Below are 20,485 nucleotides of genomic sequence, written 5' to 3'. Positions count from 1 at the left end.
AACATGGGGCAGATGTGAAAAACGCAGAGGAGTGTAATGTTGAGACGTCAGCATGCGATGCGAATACATTTGGTTATTTCTGGAAGAAATAAGATCATTGATAAAAAGAAGGAAGAGTGTAGAAGACAGGACAGAATCCCTCAGAGGAGCACTGCTGTTGGTTAGGAAGACCAACAGAAGCATCAACAAAAGGGAGAGGTTGAACCATCAGCAGTCTTGGTGAAATACATACGGATGGTCAATGAGAAGACTGTGACATTCGAGAAATACGGCATTTGCATGCCAACCTTCCTGTCCCCTTTGTTATCTTCCACAGGTGTTGGTGTTGCAGCTGCTTCAGATTTGGGGCCTTGAAGGCTTTTTAGAGTACACAAACAAGTATGTCTCAACCTTTGGTTGTGAGGAATACGTCTATGTTCAGCTATTTATCTTGCATATTTTAGGAAGTAATTATAACCATTTACGATATGAAAAACATGAATAAATATTCATTGGCAAGTTACTCCTTATTTTATTCATTAAAAGTTTTCCAAAGACCATCACATTGGCGGTCCCAACATTCGCGCACCCTGTGTATTCCCGGTTGAGAAAATGCAACCTGCTTCTCCATTCACGGCCCTGTGCTTCACGTATTGACGGTTTTTTCACATATTTGCGGTTTTTCTGACCCGCTTCTCCATTCACAGCCCTGTGCCTCACGTATTCACGGTTTTTTCACATATTTGTGGTTTTTCTGACCAGCTTCTCCATTCACAGCCCTGTGCCTCACGTATTCACGGTTTTTTTCACATATTTGTGGTTTTTCTGACCTGCTTCTCCATTCACGGCCCTGTGCACGGTTTTTTGACATATTCGTGGTTTTTCTGACCAGCTTCTCCATTTACGGCCCTGTGCCTCACATATTCACAGATTTTTCACATATTCGCGGTTTTTCTGACCAGCTTCTCCATTTACGGCCCTGTGCTTCACGTATTCACAGATTTTTCACATATTCTCAGTTTTTCTGACCTGCTTCTCCATTCACGGCCTTGTGCTTCACGTATTCATGGTTTTTTCACATATTTGTGGTTTTTCTGACCAGCTTCTCCATTTACGGCCCTGTGCTTCACGTATTCACAGATTTTTCACATATTCGCGGTTTTTCTGACCAGCTTCTCCATTTACGGCCCTGTGCTTCACGTATTCACAGATTTTTCACATATTCGCAGTTTTTCTGACCAGCTTCTCCATTTACGGCCCTGTGCTTCACGTATTCACAGATTTTTCACATATTCACGCTTTTTCTGACCAGTTTCTCCATCCACAGCCCTGTGCCTCACGTATTCACAGTTCTTTCACATATTTGTGGTTTTTCTGACCAGCTTCTCCATTCACGGCCCTGTGCTTCATGTATTCACGGATTTTACACATATTCGTGGTTTTCTGACCTGCTTCTCCATTCACGGCCCTGTGCTTCACGTATTCGCAGTTTTACCATCGGAGTAATCTTCGATTTTCAAGGGATTTTTCATTTTCCCTCGTGAATCACGAACCGCCGGGAACCTATGCCCATTTTTCCCATTGAAACAATATCCCGACATTCACAGATTTAAATTCGTGGCATTTTGTCCCATTAAACAATGTATACTCCGGGGATGTCGGGTTCTACAGTCCGCAAGCTTGGGAGAGGCCTCATACAATTCTAATTTTTGAGTGCATCAAGAAAACTTCTCCTATAGTAGATGTGTTTTGCTCTTATATTTATATAGCAGCAAAATTGATGTTGTATTATAACTGAGTTCAATAATTGTCTGCGAAGTTTTCATAGCTCATAGCAGAAAATTTAGTCTGAATCCTGATGCCCGAGTGGATGGGCGTGTGTTGCACAAATGGACATTGAATGGACATTTAACCTTGTGTGAGTGCCCCCTATTAACATGCCATGCTTGGTGATTTATTTAATTGATGTCTGCAATTGGAAAGATGATGCTGTGTGGAAAGAGGAAGAGCAAGAGATTTTTGTATCTATTACTAAGAGGGGACGTGTGTGTGTGTGTGTGTGTGTGTGTGTGTGTGTGTGTGTGTGTGTGTGTGTGTAAAGGTGTGTGTGTGTGTGTGTGTGTAAAGGTGTGTTTATCTATTACGGCCACTCACTTGTGTGAACAGCAAATTATAGGAACTCAACACCTCTCGGTCTCATCGACGGATATTTCTGATGTTTCATATTTCCGAATGAGTCCGATTTGCATCCAGTAACACACTAATTATGGTTACCCATTTTGAAATTGCCACTCTTTAGTTTAAATGTTGAAAATTATGTTAAAAGGACTATTTCATTTCGACATTTTGCCCCAGCAATGGCAAGTTAAAAGTGCCTGTGCAAGCAGTAAGAGGTCAGTGAAAACACCCACACAGCGCATGCGCACAAGGCCTCCTGAGCATTCATACGCCAATTTGAAAATCACGCATTGATTGCGGAAGTGAAAGGCAGCACATTAAGACTCAAAATAAAAAGATTTACAATAAAAAAGATGCAAACATGCAAGTTTACTGGAGTGAAAGACTTGTCCTTCTTTCTTCAGAGTTTCTGATTTTTACCAAGGTCAGAGGGACTTGATGATGGAATCTGCACACCGCTGGCTTAATGGTGAGTTTGCTCTTTGGGGAACTGGGTTTCTTGTAGACTTTTGGAATTGGAAAATTTTCACAGTTTGGACAACAAAATCAGTCGATTGTAAAGATGAAGAGTGAAGATAAGCCTACCTTCTTTTTTCCTCATCACCAATGTTGATGTCGTGACAATGTTGCTATAAATGGAACAAACGTTGAAGTTACCGAAAACTCTAAAATTGCCATGTAGTGGAAATAGCACCGCCACTTTTTGTGGTTGTCAGAATTACAAGTCATCTTCCTTTATCTTATGATATGTTGTGATCAATAAAATTTCTTAAAATAATGATTGAAATTATAAAGTGCATATCCAAGACTGTGCCGCAATGGTGGGCCGAGAAGTGTATTCCCACCCTGAGGCCTTATTCGAGGTGATTTCATTTGAATATTCAATCTTTGGAAAAATATTTTGCTTTTTTTTCAATCAATATTTTTGTTTGTACAGGGTGTTCTAAAAAAAATCTGCACAACGTTGGTTGTTGACATAATTAGTACCATAAATGATACAACGATACCCTGTGTTTTATATGATAAACTCATAAAGTTTTCTTTATTTTCAAGTCTGGTGGTTTCATGTAAAATGAAATGGCTACTCAACAGTGTGTCAAATGGTTCATCGAGACGTGATCCCACACGCAAGTTCAGTGTAATTAAGGAGACTGGAAGTTGTCAGAAACAGAAAAGTACCGGTTGATGAAGCACAAGTGCAGCAGATATTGAACAAACGCATGAAAGTCCCAGAAGATCAAAAATCAATCCGACGCGCATCCAGAGAACTGGGACTACCAACCACCACTGTACACAGGATTTTGTTTAAAAGACTGAAGATGATGAAAGACTGAATATGATGACTGATGAAAATGCTGAAGCTTTATTCCTATAAGGCACAGATTCTGCAGGAACTCAAACCAAATGACGAGCCAAACACAAGCCGTTGTTTTTTTTTGTTTTTTTTTAATGTGGAAGGCCACAGTGACAGAATACATAATCCTCATCGAGGCCAGGCTTTCAATAGAAGAGCTGCATGAAGAGAAATAAAAAAGAGAGAATGTAAAGGTGAGTAGTGAAAATGAGTAAAAAAGTGTGTGATGAAAAGTGTGTGATTAAAAATGTATGATGAAAAGTGTATGATGAAAAGTGTATGATGAAAAGTGTGTGATGAAAAGTGTGTGATGAAAAGTGTGTGATGAAAAGTGTGTGATGAAAAGTGTGTGATGAAAAGTGTATGATGAAAAGTGTATGATGAAAGGTGTATGGTGAAAGGTGTATGGTGAAAGGTGTATGGTGAAAAGTGTATGGTGAAAAGTGTGTGATGAAAAGTGTGTGATGAAAAGTGTGTGATGAAAAGTGTATGATGAAAAGTGTGTGATGAAAAGTGCATGATGAAAAGTGTATGATGAAAAGTGTGTGATGAAAAGTGTGTGATGAAAAGTGCATGATGAAAAGTGTATGATGAAAAGTGTATGATGAAAAGTGTATGATGAAAAGTGTATGATGAAAGGTGTACGGTGAAAGGTGTATGGTGAAAAGTGTATGATGAAAAGTGTGATGAAAAGTGTGTGATGAAAAGTGTGTGATGAAAAGTGCATGATGAAAAGTGTATGATGAAAAGTGTGTGATGAAAAGTGTGTGATGAAAAGTGCATGATGAAAAGTGTATGATGAAAAGTGTATGATGAAAAGTGTATGATGAAAAGTGTGTGATGAAAAGTGCATGATGAAAAGTGTGTGATGAAAAGTGTGTGATGAAGAGTGTGTGATGAAGAGTGCGTGATGAAAAGTGCGTGATGAAAAGTGCGTGATGAAAAGTGCGTGATGAAAAGTGCGTGATGAAAAGTGCATGATGAAAAGTGTATGATGAAAACTGTGTGATGAAAAGTTTGTGATGAAAAGTGTGTGATGAAAAGTGCATGATCAAAAGTGCGTGATGAAAAGTGTGTGATGAAAAGTGTATGATGAACAGTGTATGATGAAAAGTGTGTGATGAAAAGTTTATGATGAAAAGTATGTGATGAAAAGTGCGTGATGAAAAGTGTGTGATGAAAAGTGCGTGATGAAAAGTGTATGATGAAAAGTGTGTGATGAAGAGTGTGTGATGAAAAGTGTTTGATGTTTATTTGTAAGAAAGAGAGATTAAGCTGGTCCTGTAGCTCTAGTTTGAGTGAGACAGAAAGTAAGACCAGCAATCATGACATGAAAATCCCTGTGGCAGAGGTATTTACATTAGCAGAGGAGAGTGTAACACGGTTCCGGGCCCCACTTTAACTCTCCTAAGTCAGAACAGTAGTTTTTTTATGGACATCGCCCCAGACAAGGCATACAGCCACTCTGTGTAAGGAGCTAAGAGAAATTTAGGAAAATCTAAGGATAAAGCCAAACAAAATAAAAATAAATAAATAAATAAAATAAAAAATAACAAGAAAACATCCAAGACACTGGAAGTGTCAAGGTCGGGAAAAATGCGATGAAACCTCAAAGATGTAGGAAGTATGAATAGACATTCCTCTTAAAGCAGAGTAAATCGTAGGTAATGGGAAACATGTTACAGGTGGTGAATTCCAGAGCGAGACAGCACGAGGGATAAAACTATCTGCGTAGCCTTTCGTTCTGCACTTTGGATCAGCGAGAGTGTATGGGTGAGCAGAGATGGCAAACCGAGTTTTGCGTCCAAACACTCGTACGGGAGGAACCAAGTTAGAAAGTCCAACAGAACATTTGCCATGAAAATATCTGTCGAACAAACCAAGAGTGGCACCTGACCTACGGTGAGAGATTGGTAGAAGAGTTGAACACATCTCCACACCAACCAGGTTGACTATGCGTTTCTGGGGCCTATCAAGTAAAGATAAGTGGCAGGATGGTGCTCCAGCCCAAATGTGACAACAGTACTCCATGAGGGGACGTGTAGTTGCCTTATACAGGTACAAAATAGCCTCAGGAGGTAAATACCTCTGTGCTCGATAAAGACAACCAACTCGCTTGGAAGCACTCTTAGCAATTCCAGAAATGTACTTGTCCCAACGGCGGTTAGAATACATGTCCAGACCAAGGAGCCGAAGCTCTGATGTTTTTGTTAAGGTTGAAGATCCCATATGCACAGATGGGAAAGACCCGTTTCTAGAGCAAGATATGGACAACAGTTTAATTTTCTTTGCATTGAAGGTGCAAAGTTTATGCACCTTCAATGCATAAGTCGTGCATAAAGATGCATAAAGACCAGGCAGTCGTGCCTCTACTTCAACACATTCTCCAAATCATTGTCCAGAGAAACTCCAACTTCATTACGAGTGGCATTGAGTGAATCAGCAGATGTACAGCAGATGTACAGCAGAGTGAGGAATCATCAGCATACATGGCTAGCTGAGACAGGACATTATCAGGAAGATTGTAAGGTATCTCGACAAACTACGATCGATTGTAGCACACGTTTATTGACTCTGCCGATACAGGCCCGATTAACTGCAGCGCCATCCGAGCTGGGGCGTAGGGATACTATGCGGTCACGGTGTAGGGATACAACGGTGAATATTTGCAGCTTCATACATGACAAAGATCATTGATATGAACAAGGAGCAATGTGGGACCAAGGACAGAACCATGTGGAACACCAGAATTGATGGAGCAAGTAGGAGAAGATTGACCCTCAAGTACCACCTTTATCTTTCGATTTGTAAGGAAAGCTGAAATGATTGAATGCATCACTCCAGAGTCCAGATACACCATATGATTGTAGCTTGTGGAGCAGACCCCTGTGCCAAACTTTATCAAAGGCTTTTGAGATATCCAAAGCAACTAATCGAGCTTCACCCTTGAGCTCCAATGCCCTGTTGATATGATCCGTAATTAAGGATAGCAGATCACCTGTAGAGAGAGATTAGCGAAAGCCATACTGGCGGTCAGTAAGAAGTTCATTGTCCTCCAGATGGCTGAGAAGTTGTTCATTGATGAACCATTCAAATACCTTACTTATTACAGGAAGCAGGCTGATGGGGCGAAAGTTACTTGGTTCAGAATGCTCACCTGCACCCTTGAAAACAGGGACAACAGAAGCAACTTTCCATGATGAATGAAACACCTGAGCAGACAAGCACAGGTTATATAGCTTGGCAAGAATCGGTGACAGTTCTGCACAACACATCTTCGATAAAATCACAGGGATTCCATCAGGACCAGTCGCTTTTGAAGCATCTAGGGTATGAATAATTCTGGCAATCTTCTCAGGAGTGATAACTGGAACAAGAAAATCAAAGTCTGTAGGAGATGGAAAATCAGAAAGTCTGTACGAGATGGAAAATCAGGAAGAGTCTGTATGAGATGGAAAATCAGGAAGAGTCTGTACGAGATGGAAAATCAGGAAGAGTCTGTGCAAGATGGAAAATCAGGAAGAGTCTGTATGAGATGGAAAATCAGGAAGAGTCTGTATGAGATGGAAAATGAGGAAGAGTCTGTACGAGATGGAAAATCAGGAAGAGTCTGTATGAGATGGAAAATGAGGAAGAGTCTGTATGAGATGGAAAATGAGGAAGAGTCTGTACGAGATGGAAAATCAGGAAGAGTCTGTACGAGATGGAAAATCAGGAAGAGTCTGTATGAGATGGAAAATCAGGAAGAGTCTGTACGAGATGGAAAATCAGGAAGAGTCTGTATGAGATGGAAAATGAGGAAGAGTCTGTACGAGATGGAAAATCAGGAAGAGTCTGTACGAGATTGAAAATCAGGAAGAGTCTGTACAAGATGGAAAATCAGGAAGAGTCTGTACGAGATGGAAAATCAGGAAGAGTCTGTACGAGATGGAAAATCAGGAACAGTCTGTATGAGATGGAAAATCAGGAAGAGTCTGTACAAGATGGAAAATCAGGAAGAGTCTGTACGAGATGGAAAATCAGGAAGAGTCTGTACGAGATGGAAAATCAGGAAGAGTCTGTACGAGATAGAAAATCAGGAAGAGTCTGTATGAGATGGAAAATCAGGAAGAGTCTGTACGAGATGGAAAATCAGGAAGAGTCTGTATGAGATGGAAAATCAGGAAGAGTCTGTACAAGATGGAAAATCAGGAAGAGTCTGTACGAGATGGAAAATCAGGAAGAGTCTGTACGAGATGGAAAATCAGGAAGTCTGTGCAAGACGGAAAATCAGGAAGAGTCTGTATGAGATGGAAAATCAGGAAGAGTCTGTACGAGATGGAAAATGAGGAAGAGTCTGTATGAGATGGAAAATCAGGAAGAGTCTGGTACGAGATGGAAAATCAGGAAGAGTCTGTGCGAGATGGAAAATCAGGAAGAGTCTGTACGAGATGGAAAATCAGGAAGAGTCTGTACGAGATGGAAAATCAGGAACAGTCTGTACGAGATGGAAAATCAGGAAGAGTCTGTACGAGATGGAAAATCAGGAAGAGTCTGTACGAGATGGAAAATCAGGAAGAGTCTGTACGAGATGGAAAATCAGGAAGAGTCTGTACGAGATGGAAAATCAGGAAGAGTCTGTACGAGATGCAAAATCAGGAAGAGTCTGTACGAGATGGAAAATCAGGAAGAGTCTGTATGAGATGGAAAATCAGGAAGAGTCTGTACGAGATGGAAAATCAGGAAGAGTCTGTACGAGATGGAAAATCAGGAAGAGTCTACGAGATGAAAAATCAGGAAGAGTCTGTACAAGATGGAAACAAAGTGGTTTGAAACGAGGTTAGCCTTATCCAGAGGTGAAGTAACAACCTCAGGTCCATGAAAGGGAGGAGGTATAGATGATTTATTGTGGTTGAGTAAACTGTTGGCAATCCGCCAAAAGTCCGGGGAGCCGATCCCTGAGTCACAATGGAATCGGCTACAGAAGCAGCATATTGGTGCTTGGCATCCTCAAGAACTCTTTTACAGTGGTTACTTGCTTTGCGGAACAGACATTTGGACTCCAGAGACCCTTGCACATGGTACTGCTTGAAATAGTGGTTGCGATGAGCAATCGCTGATGCAAAAGCCGGAGTGAACCATGGATGGGAATGGACCTTCACCTGATACGTGAGGAAACTTCACTAAAGGTACGTGAGGGAATATAAATACCCACACCAGTGCAAATCCATTGGGATATTTCCTCGGCAGCCATAACAGGTCCAAGATTGAAAGCTGAGACCATGGCACATCAGCAAGAAATGAACGGAATCCATCCCAATCAGCTTTCCCAAACTGAAACACAGTGCGGTGAAAAGGATGCACCGGAGTTGAGAATGAGGAGTGAGAGACACAAACAGAAACAGTGGAATGATCCGAGTTACCGATTGGAGGCAGAACATCGGCAACACAATCACCTGGGTTAGAACACAGAAAGGGATCAAGCAGGTATCTTCCATCAGAAGTACGGTCAGGAATATGAGTGGGAGAGGAAACAATTCGGGTGAGGTTTTGAGAGATTGAGAAATTATAGGCATCGATACCAGGAAGGTCGGTATTGCGAGAGTGTACCAACCAGTCCTTGTGGTGAACGTTGACGTCACCAAATGCCATGATGTGTGCACAAGGATGGAGTAAAATATACCTGTCAATGCTGTCTGAGATTGCACCGAGCACGGCACAAGAGGGAAAGGAAGGTGAGCGATATAGAAAGAAGAGATGTGTTGTTGAATGCAGGAGAGCAATGCGGAAGCACTTAAACTCATGAGAGCCCCTTTCAAGAGAGTTTCCACGAGCTAAAGGTAGAGAATCCTTAACGTAGATACCAAGACCATGAGAAGGAGGGTGATCAACAACAACAACATGCATTTTAAGGCCATTTTCCCTGCTGGAGCGGGGGTTAGCCTTGCGGTCCCCATGACAATCTTCTCCATTTCGCCCTATTTTCTGCATCTCTCCTTGTTAACCCCCTTGTCCGCATTTCTTCTTCCAGCATCTTTAGCCAAGTCTTGATCAAATTGATCAAAGAAGGAGGGTGATCAAAGTGGTGAAAATGTAACCAGGTAACTTGAAAGAAACAGAGGAGATACCACTGTCCAACCGACACTCAGGTAGAGCCAGCAGGTCAGGTGAGTTAAGCTGAACAAAAGATTGCACAGAAGAGAAGTTGGAGCGAAAGCCCCGACATTGGAAAAGCAAATATTTAAAGGATTCGAGAGTCGTTGCGCATGGGCTGGTGGATTAGCAGGTGCAGGTAGAGATCTTTTATTCTTAGATTCTAGCACCATATTCATAGTGATAGAAATACATAAAACGTTGAAAGGGAAAAGGAAATACATGAAACATCAGTACTACCTGAGTGATTGTTGTCTACAAACTACTACCTAAAAAACGGTCCAACCGGATGGGTGTTTTTTTAGGAGACACCATCTCAGTCCTGGATAGCCTCATCCATCCTTTAACAGGTATTGTTTTTAGTCCTGCAGGTGTCACAGGCACCCTCCCCACTAGCAAGCCAGTGAGGGTAGTCGGTTTAGTCGCTGACTACCGGGCCATGCGGCAGGTAGCACTGGGTTTCATGTTACCTGTGGCAGTCCAGAGACCGACCTAAAAATGTTTGCCTTAGAAATGCTCAGTGGGATAGAGGATGACGAAGATTACCTGAACACAGACAAAGCTTTCATGTATCGGGGAAGGTGAGCCGGCACAATGTGGGGGTCTGGAGCTGTGAAAACCCCACGTGGTTAAACACATACGTGACAATCCAAAGGTCAATGTGTGGTGTGGCCTTCTCCATGACCACTTGGTGGGACCTTCTCCATGACCACTTGGTGTGACCTTCTCCATGACCACCGTGGTGTGACCTTCTCCATGACCACCGTGGTGTAACCTTCTCCATGACCACTGTGGTGTGACCTTCTCCATGACCACTTGGTGTGACATTCTCCACGACCACTTGGTGTGACCTTCTCCATGACCACTTGGTGTGACCTTCTCCATGACCACTTGGTGGGACCTTATCCATGACCACTTGGTGTGACCTTCTCCATGACCACCGTGGTGTGACCTTCTCCATGACCACCGTGGTGTGACCTTCTCCATGACCACCATGATGTGACCTTCTCCATGACCACGTCGTGTGACCTTCTCCATGACCACGTCGTGTGACCTTCTCCATGACTTGGTGGGACCGTTTTTCTTTGCGGAGAATACAGTGACCTCAACAATTAACATGAACATGTTGGAAGGATTCACCTTCACACAGGTTGAAGACCTGCAACCCGATATCATTTTTCAACAGGACGAGGCTCCCCCTCATTGAGCCTTAGTCATTCCAGCCATCCTGAATGAAAAATTTCCAGGTGATCGGATTGGCCGAGACGAACCAACCACCTGGCCCCCACGATCACCAGACATAACCCCTTGGTTTTTTTTCTGTTGGGGTTATCAAGGATGTCCACAATACCAAGGTGGAAAACCTGCAGGACCTTCGTTCTTGGATCACAGCTGTGCACGTGCACTGGTGGACACAAACATGCTCCAGCAACTCATGTACCACCTTGATGTCCAAGAACTCATGTACCACCTTGATGTCCAACAACTTGTGTACCACATTGACGTCTAACAACTCGTGTACCACATTGACGTCCAACAACTCGTGTACCACATTGACGTCCAACAACTCGTGTACCACCTTGATGTCCAAGAACTCGTGTACCACCTTGATGTCCAAGAACTCGTGTACCACCTTGATGTCCAAGAACTCGTGTTCCACCTTGATGTCCAAGAACTCGTGTACCACCTTGATGTCCAAGAAGTCGTGTACCACCTTGATGTCCAAGAAGTCATGTACCACCTTGATGTCCAAGAACTCGTGTACCACGTTGATGTCCAGTAACTCGTGTACCACGTTGATGTCCAATAACTCGTGTACCACCTTGATGTCCCAGAACTCGTGTACCACCTTGATGTCCAAGAACTCGTGTACCACCTTGATGTCCAAGAACTCGTGTACCACCTTGACGTCCTGCGCGTGACAAACGGAGCTCACATTGAAGTGTATTGATGGTGTGCACAAAACTGATGGTGTGCACAAAACTGATGGTGTGCACAAAAGTTTGAGTTTCTATATCATATAAACCAAAGGGTCTCGTTGTATCATTTGTGGTTCTAAATATAAAAAGAACCAAAGTTGTCCGGGTCTTTTTGGAACATCCTGTACATTTCTAAAAATAATAAAAATTCTACTTTGACATGATTGGGTATTTTGTGTAGATCAGTGACAAAAATCAATCTTAATGCAATCCATTTAAAATTCATGCTGTAACAACAAAATGTGAAACAAGTCAAGGGGTGTGAATACTTTGTAAGACCCTGTACATGTGATGTCGCATTTTGTATTCTACATTTCCCGGAGCTGTTGCACCACAGGCCTAGCTGAGTGGAACAATCCACAGGGAGGGATGTTCTTGTGGATTAAGCTGGCTGGGATAACTGATACATACGACCTGGTCATGCGAAAAGCCCGGGATAACAAGGTGAGCCTGATAAACGGAAAGAAATGCAAGGCGAACGTTTCATTTGTTGCTGATTCGACACACCTTGGTGCTGATTCGACACACCTTGGTGCTGATTCGACACACCTTGGTGCTCTCGGACTTGCATGAAACCGCTTTTCTCGTCTTTCTAACTTCCCGTTTGCCCATGATGTCTCATTTCCAATGCAATTGTCTTCAAATTATCTTTTTTTAAAGACCAAGTAAATATGTTTGCTTCAAAATAAAGAATCTCCCATTGTTGTAGCAAATTTTCCAGTCGGATGCGGTGTTTCAGGTGTTGTTTGTACCTGGCCGGGCCTTTCTTCCTGACAACACCATGCCCTCACCCTACGTGCGTGCCTCGTACTCTCTTCCCTCTCAATTGCAGATGGATAAGGTACGAACGACACAGCTTGGAATGTCGGATTAGCAGCGTTGATTTCATGATTTCTATTGATAATCTATTGGGTACCAACGGGAGGCATATTTTCACTTCCTAACTTGAGGGTGGCCACGTGATCCATTCAGCGGCCATTTTTTTTTTCATGACCGGCCACGAAAACATTTTCCCCTGATGACGATATCGTGATTTTATAAACATTTCTACCAGGATTGTATATTTGTAGCATACAGAAAGTGAACATTAGAAAATGTGTAAAAACGTAAACAATGAACATGTTACAAGGATGTCAGAAGATGAACATGTATGAGCCATTAAATGTGCGCTCATGACATCCTGAATTGAGTGTTTGGATGAGAACATCAAAACCTGTATGTCATTGATGTCCCAAATATGTCATTGATGTCCCAAATATGTCATTGATGTCCCAAATACGTCATTGATGTCCCAAATACGTCATTGATGTCCCACATACGTCATTGATGTCCCACATATGTCATTGATGTCCCAAATATGTCATTGATGTCCCAAATATGTCATTGATGTCCCAAATATGTCATTGATGTCCCAAATATGTCATTGATGTCCCAAATACGTAATTGATGTCCCAAATGTCATTGATGTCCCGAATATGTCATTGATGTCCCAAATATGTCATTGATGTCCCAAATATGTCATTGATGTTCCAAATACGTCATTGATGTCCCAAATACGTCAGCGCCTTTGGGCTTCTGGAAAAGCGCTATACAAAATAAATGAATTATTATTGATGTCCCAAATACGTCATTGATGTCCCAAATACGTCATTGATGTCCCAAATACGTCATTGATGTCCCAAATACGTCATTGATGTCCCAAATATGTCATTGATGTCCAAAATATGTCATTGATGTCCCAAATATGTCATTGATGTCCCAAATATGTCATTGATGTCCCAAATATGTCATTAATGTCCCAAATATGTCATTGATGTCCCAAATATATCATTGATGTCCCAAATATGTCATTGATGTCCCAAATATGTCATTGATGTCCCACATATGTCATTGATGTCCCAAATATGTCATTGATGTCCCAAATATGTCATTGATGTCCCAAATATGTCATTGATGTCCCAAATATGTCATTGATGTCCCACATATATCATTGATGTCCCAAATATGTCATTGATGTCCCAAATATATTGTTCCGGAACCCAACGTCGGCCTCTGTTCCCCTTATCGAGGGGGGATTAATCCCCTCGTCTATGACTGGCCGACGTGGTCCCTGACGCTGCACAGCTCCCTCCGGAGAGGTAGGTGCGCAACCCCGTTCGTGACCGCGGACAGATGGTAATTGCCGAGCGGTTTAGCAACCGCGGCACAAACTATTAACAAGCACTGACCCGATCCTTAACGTTGGCCAAATCGTGCCACAGGTATTCAATGAGGGAAAAGACAAGGACGAAACGGATGTAAAGGAAAGAAGAACAAAGGTAGGAAATACAAATATAATTTATTACTAGCTATTATTTACACAATAAAAAAAACCAAGGAGAAGGAAGAATAAGAAAATAATTACAGAAAGGATGGAGGAACCAGAAGGACACAGTGCAAATATTAGCTTACCTATTGCAGTCTTACTTAAACCCAGGGACGAGACAAAAGACAGACTACAAGCACACTTACACGGGGGATGATGACAGGAATGGCAGGAGGTGGATGGCTGGAGGGAGAGGAAGGTTCAGCTGGACGCTGGCTGGAGCTTGATCCCGCACGGGACGTCGGGCTGGACCTCGACGGCCACCGATGCCACCGATGCCACCGCAATCTGGTTCCCACTTAGCAGCGGGTCGAAGCTGCGTGGTCTCAAAGCTGCGTGGTGGATTCAAAGCTGCGTGGTGGATTCAAAGCTGCGTGGTGGAGTCAAAGCTGTGTGGTGGAGTCAAAGCTGCGTGGTGGAGTCAAAGCTGCGTGGTGGAGTCAAAGCTGCATGGTGGAGTCAAAGCTGCCTGGTGGAGTCAAAGCTGTGTGGTGGAGTCAAAGCTGCGTGGTGGAGTCAAAGCTCATCTCTCGTATCTCATCTCCTCCCATGTCATCTCTCTCTCTCTCGTGGGGGCGTTGCATGACGGGTTCGCTCTCTGACGCATCTCCCTGCAATCCTTCCCCACACCCTTTTATAAGGCCCGTCGTGATCAAGCCGCGCCATGCCCGTGATGGTGTCTCACCAGCCCTGATTGGCTGGTGGGGGCTCGCGGGGCTCCACCTTCTCATGACGAGTGGAGGGCAACGCCCTTCTTCCCTGAGACGGAGCACATGGCCAATGGCGGCAAATGCTGAAAACCGCCCAAAGCAGTTGGCAACGGAGGCTTTGGGAATGGAAGGGAGCTACCTTATGTCATCTGGTGCAATGCAGTGTCAACGAGTGGGAACAGAGCCTTCAACTACATAGAATAAGGAGATAACTACTTCAGAGGGTATATGATTGGCTACGTGTATGTATATGGAGTAACTAGGAGGACGACCTTTGACCTTTACACACGGAGGGTGATATTTACACCAATACAACAACAACAATACAACAATACAAAAAAAACCATGCTTCCGGTTTCGATCCACCGTTTGCCCTTCACGTGACTCGTGGTGGTCCCTCTCAGCTCTCCCCCCATTGGTATTTTTGTGCACATAAGATTGTTCACGGTTCTGTTTAAATATTATTTAAATATGTATAACCTTTCCCCTTCAGTGTTTTACTCAGTGGTATTTTACAACACGCTGTTTTTCTTCCTATTTAAAAGGCTTTTCTCAATTTCCTCTCCAACTCATTCCACCTCAAAAAAAATAAATTCAATATCTTATACGTCTCCCTCACTACATGGTCTAAAGTCACATTCATTCCATCCCTCCTCCATCATTCTGAACCGGATTGCTAACTTGAAAATCACAACAAACCCAATTTGTTTTCAATGTTCGTATTTCATTAATCATCCACTTTCTAAACTCCCCTCTTGCCCCTCCCCTCCAAATCCCCCCCCTTGCACCTACACTCCTAAACTCCCCCCTTGCCCCGCCACTCTTAAACTCCCCCCCTACCACCCCTCCACTCCTGAACTCCCCCCTTGCCCTTCCACTCCTGAACTCCCCCCTTGCCCTTCCCCTCCTAAACTCCCCCCTCACTCCTCCCCTTCAAAACTCCCCCCATACCATTCCTCTCCAATTCTCCCTCCTCCCCCCTCCTCCTCAAAGCTGCCTCCTCCCCACTTCGTCTCCCTTCTATCTCATACCTCCACCCCCCCCCCCCAACCTTCTTCTTTCCTCTGCCCCCCCTCAAACAACCCCTCACTGTGCCTCATCCCTTCACCTTCAAACCTTTCATCCTCCTCATCCTTCCCTTTCTTGGAACTCTTCTGCAGTCGCTGACACACTAACAACTGCTCTCCCTACCTCCCCCTCTCATCCTTCATCTTACCCTACTCCTCCCCTCCCCTGTCCTGTACCCGATGCTCCCCCTCTCTCTTCATTAACGGTATGGACCTCAAACATCCAGGGCCTTCGCTCAAACCTGACTGATCTCTCCATACAGGTTGCTTCTGACAATCCAGACTTGATCTGCTTAACAGAGACTTTCCTCCTTCAAGATGTCTCTGATTCCTTAATATCTCTTCCTGGTTACTCCCTCCTCCGGTATGATAGACCTGAGCCTCGGCCTGGTGGTGGGGTGGCTATCTTTATCAAAAACTCTCTTCCTCACTCTCCTTGCACTGCCCTCTCTCCTCCTCACCCCCAGGAGTACCTCTGGCTACGGCTTCCTCTCCGCTCCCACCTTTTGTTCATATGTGTTCTGTACCGTCCCCCAAACAGTGATGACTCCATCTACATTTCACTGTCTGACAACATGGACCAACTTCTATCCACTCATCCCAACTCTCTCTTCCTCATATGTGGTGACTTCAATTGTCATCATGCCACCTGGTTGGGTGTGGGTTCCTCTCTCACCAGTCATGGCACCTCAGCAAAGGACTTCTGTGACTCACTGGGATTGACACAATCTGTCAATTTCCCGACCCGGATCTCAGCCAATGGAGTATCTTCTCTTCTAGACTTGGTTATGACTAACTTCCCTGCTAATGTCTGCTGCTCTTCTTCTGCTCCAATCGGTTCTTCTGATCATGTGCTTGTCAAAGTGGACATCTCTCTGGCCATTCTCAGAGAGCCTCCTCAGCGTCGGCGAGTCTGGCATTTCACTCAGGCCGACTGGGACGGTCTTCAAGCAGCCATCAATCGTCTGGATTGGTCTCCCATCTCCACTGCCTCTGACATCAATTCTTCCTGGGAATTCTTCCAAAGCAAACTGATCTCTCTCATGCACAGATTTATCCCATCTCGCCTTCAGTTGTCTTACCCTTCCTCCCGTCCATGGTACACTGAATCTTGTGGTGAGGCAGTTGCCCTGAAACAACTTGCCTTTGCCTCTTGGAAGGCTAATCCAACTGAAGGAAATCTCAGTTCCTTCCACCAAGCTCGGAACAAGTGTGTGTCTACCCTCAGGAGTGCCAGGAAGCACTATCTCTCCTCACTCAAGAATGAACTCTCAAACCTGTCTCCTTCCTCCAAATCCTGGTGGTGTCTGGTCAAATCCGTTTCTGGTGTTTGTTCCCCCTCCATCCCCTCCCTTACCTCAAATGGCCACACAGTTGACATTGCACGTGACAAAGCCGAATGCCTCAACTCTGTGTTTGCCTCAAAATCCTTAGTCCCAAACCCATCTCTCTCTGTTCCCACCTTTCCCAGTCGAACCAAACTGCTCCTGGACTCTGTGACCTTCTCTCCTGACAAGGTGGAGGAGTTTTTGTCAAACCTCGACTCTGATTCTGCAACTGGACCAGATGGCATCAGCCCACGGGTCCTAAAATCCTGCTCTGCCGCTCTATCTCACCCTCTCTCTGTTCTTTTCACCCTATCTTTTGCTCAAGGTCATCTGCCAGCATCCTGGAAATCAGCAAACATTACCGCTTTACACAAAAAAGGTGCAAAAACAGATCCTTGCAACTACAGACCAATCAGCCTGCTCCCAATTATCAGCAAAGTCATGGAATCCATCATTGCTTCGGATATGAAATCTTTCCTCTTCTCCAATGGCTTGATCTCTGATCATCAATTTGGTTTCAGACCAGGTCACTCTACTCTGGACATGCTGCTTCTGCTGTCTCAACAATGGATGGAGGTCCTCAATGCCAAACAGGAAATCAGAGCTGTCTCCCTTGACATATCACGTGCCTTCGATACGGTCTGGCACCCAGCTCTGCTCACCAAACTCTCCTCCTATGGTATCCATGGAAATCTCCATGCATGGCTTGCGGACTTCCTCTCTGGTCGTAGTCAACGTGTGGCCCTGAATGGATTTCTCTCATCTCCCCTTCCCGTTCAGGCTGGAGTTCCCCAAGGCAGTGTGCTGGGCCCTGTGCTTTTTCTGGTCTTTATCAATGATCTCTCCGACTCTCTGGAAAATCCTCTGTATCTCTTTGCTGATGACTCCACTCTCTGCCGCTCCAATCCTCTTCCCTCAGATCGGCAGTCTGCAGCCTCCTCACTCTCTGAAGACCTGGACAAAATCACAGACTGGTCAAACATGTGGAACATGTCTTTCAATCCTGACAAATCTCACACTCTTACTATGTCTCTCCGAAAAGATCGACTGGACAACCCTCCCATCTACTTTCTCAACAATCCTCTCCAAGAAGTTCTGTCGCTCAAGCTTTTGGGTCTCACCATCTGCCATGATCTTTCTTGGGAAAACCACATTTCCAAGCTGGCCTCCAAAGCCAGTCGCCGACTGGGCATCCTCCGTCGTGCGAAGTCCTTCCTAGGCACACCTGAGCTCCTCACCACATACAAGGCTTTCATCCGCAGCTCAATGGAATACTGTTCTCCCCTATGGGGTGGTGCTCCTGCCTCCCACCTGGCTCGGCTTCACGCTGTTGAATCCAAAGCTTTCAGAATCATTGGAATCTCCCGCGATGAAGCTATCTCTGAGGGCCTTTCACTCACTCACCGCAGGCAGGTAGGTGGTCTTTCTGTCTTCTACCGACTCCTCTCCGGCCTTGCTCCCCCAGCTCTCTTTGTGCTCTGTCCCCCAAATATTCCTACAGGTCGCACAAGATCTGCCAGCCACCCTCTGATGGTTAAACTGCCGAAATCTCGGCTCTCTGCTCACCTTCACTCTTTCATTCCTCTTTTCTCCCGCCTCTGGAACAAACTCCCACACTCACTTCAATCCCACTCCTCCCTCCAGGTCTTCAAAACAGCTGTTCACCACCATCTCTTATCTTCCCCCATCCAAAACCTTGATCTTTTCTACCCCCACTAATTCACCCCAGATCCACCTTGTTTGAAATTCCAACTTCTTTCCTGGAAGTCTTGGCAGTGTCCATATGTTTTATACCTCTCCCACCCCCCCCCCCCCTTCCCATGCCTTCCCCCCAAAGCCCTCTCCCTCCCACAGTTCTCTCGATGTCTCCATGTCTCTCGGTCCCTGCTCTCAAATGTTGTGTTTGTGTCCTTCCCCCTCTCTCCCCATCTTGTCTACCGCTCCCGATGTTATTTGTTTTGTGTGTCTGTTTGTCTTTCTGTGTGATTAATGTTCGCTCTTTCACGAGCCTCGATCTTGTATACAAAAAAAACAAAAAAAAAAAACACAACAATTCTCAAATCCACAACAATATCATTGATGTCCCAAATACGACATTGATGTCCCAAATATGTCATTGATGTCCCAAATATGTCATTTATGTCCCAAATATGTCATTTATGTCCCAAATATGTCATTGATGTCCCAAATATGTCAATGAAGTCCCAAATATTTCATTGATGTCCCAAATATGTCATTGATGTCCCAAATATGTCATTGATGTCCCAAATATGTCAATGATGTCCCAAATATGTCATTGATGTCCCAAATATGTCATTGATGTCCCAAATATGTCATTGATGTTCCAAATATGTCATTGACTTGCTCATTTCATTTCAGGGCCTAAAAATATTGGCAGAGCTTTTGAAGAATGTTGAAAGGTAACTGTGGAGCCTTGAACTGCGCTACCTGGAATTGTTGAATTGAAAAACACTTCCCATGCTTCGTCAGGTGGACAGGAAGTCAAAGTTGTGCTTGTATATCAGGCAAATGTCATTCTATGTCTGCAATTGTCAGTGTCTTTCGGTTGCTAATTATACTCATGTGGTCCCAACTTGTACGTAGGATTCTTTTTGTCAGAATTTATGATCTTCATTGTTGAAATTCCGGGTAACAAGTCCTTCTGCTTCGCCATTTCAACTACTGAGGCCTTGCTGCTGACATCAGTATTGTTGGCGTTGAGGTTTACTCCTCAAGATTTTGACTATACTTCGTCTGTCCCCTACCCTCTGACCTGCCTGGTTTGGTTTCACCTGTACAGGTTTACTCCTTAAGGTTTCGACTATACTTTGTCTGTCCCCTACCCTCTGACCTGCCTGGTTTGGTTTCACCTGTACAGTATAGCTCATTGGGTCATCGGTGCACGCAACCCGCTCCACCATCGTCAACGTGATGGTCAACTGGAGCGGTTTGTCCAATCGTAATTGACCCGATGATGATTATCATGTCTGGAATGGATTTTCATGAGCACATTTTCTGTCCATTTGTTTTTCTGATTAAAACAATTCTACAAATACAAATCCCTTGATCCTTTCATGTTTAACGCTATTTCTGCAATTCCGCAAACTAAACGCAGGTGTACTTATTTCACGTTGCCATGTGTATGTGAACACACTTGTTCATGTCCCTGTTATTTAACAGTCAAGATTCAGGAAGATGAAGTGCATACACAATACACATATATGTGCTTGTTTAACCTTTGGACGACCAATGAGGTACAGGTATGCACCGAGTCACCCAACGATTTTTGTCTCGATGACAATTTTAATGTTACAGACTTGAATCAACTTACCTACATCACATCACTAAATGCTAATAAATTGAACTTAAATTCATCATGCAGAGGCCAACCGA

The 20,485-nt window shown here is 44.1% G+C and overlaps 1 protein-coding gene across 12 annotated transcripts in view; it reads left to right on the top strand.

Moving 5' to 3' along the window:
• AADAT (aminoadipate aminotransferase) overlaps positions 1 to 20,151 on the top strand; it is a 193,906-nt gene extending 173,755 nt beyond the window's left edge. For all 12 annotated transcript variants that reach the window (XM_078771730.1, XM_078771725.1, XM_078771728.1 and 9 more), the window contains 5 exons: positions 317 to 378; positions 2,562 to 2,626; positions 11,960 to 12,066; positions 12,362 to 12,463; positions 19,472 to 20,151. In XM_078771730.1, coding sequence (XP_078627856.1) covers positions 317 to 378; positions 2,562 to 2,626; positions 11,960 to 12,066; positions 12,362 to 12,463; positions 19,472 to 19,516 — 381 coding nt within the window. In that variant the 3' untranslated portion in view covers positions 19,517 to 20,151. The remainder of the gene's footprint in view (positions 1 to 316; positions 379 to 2,561; positions 2,627 to 11,959; positions 12,067 to 12,361; positions 12,464 to 19,471) is intronic.
• Positions 20,152 to 20,485: the final 334 nt, after the last annotated feature.

Source organism: Myxine glutinosa, chromosome 2 (assembly GCF_964187855.1).
Source record: "Myxine glutinosa chromosome 2, kmMyxGlut1.1, whole genome shotgun sequence".
NCBI classification, from domain to species: domain Eukaryota; kingdom Metazoa; phylum Chordata; class Myxini; order Myxiniformes; family Myxinidae; genus Myxine; species Myxine glutinosa.
The sequence above is the reverse complement of the archived record's forward strand: the minus strand, read 5'-3'. Positions and strand labels throughout refer to the sequence as shown.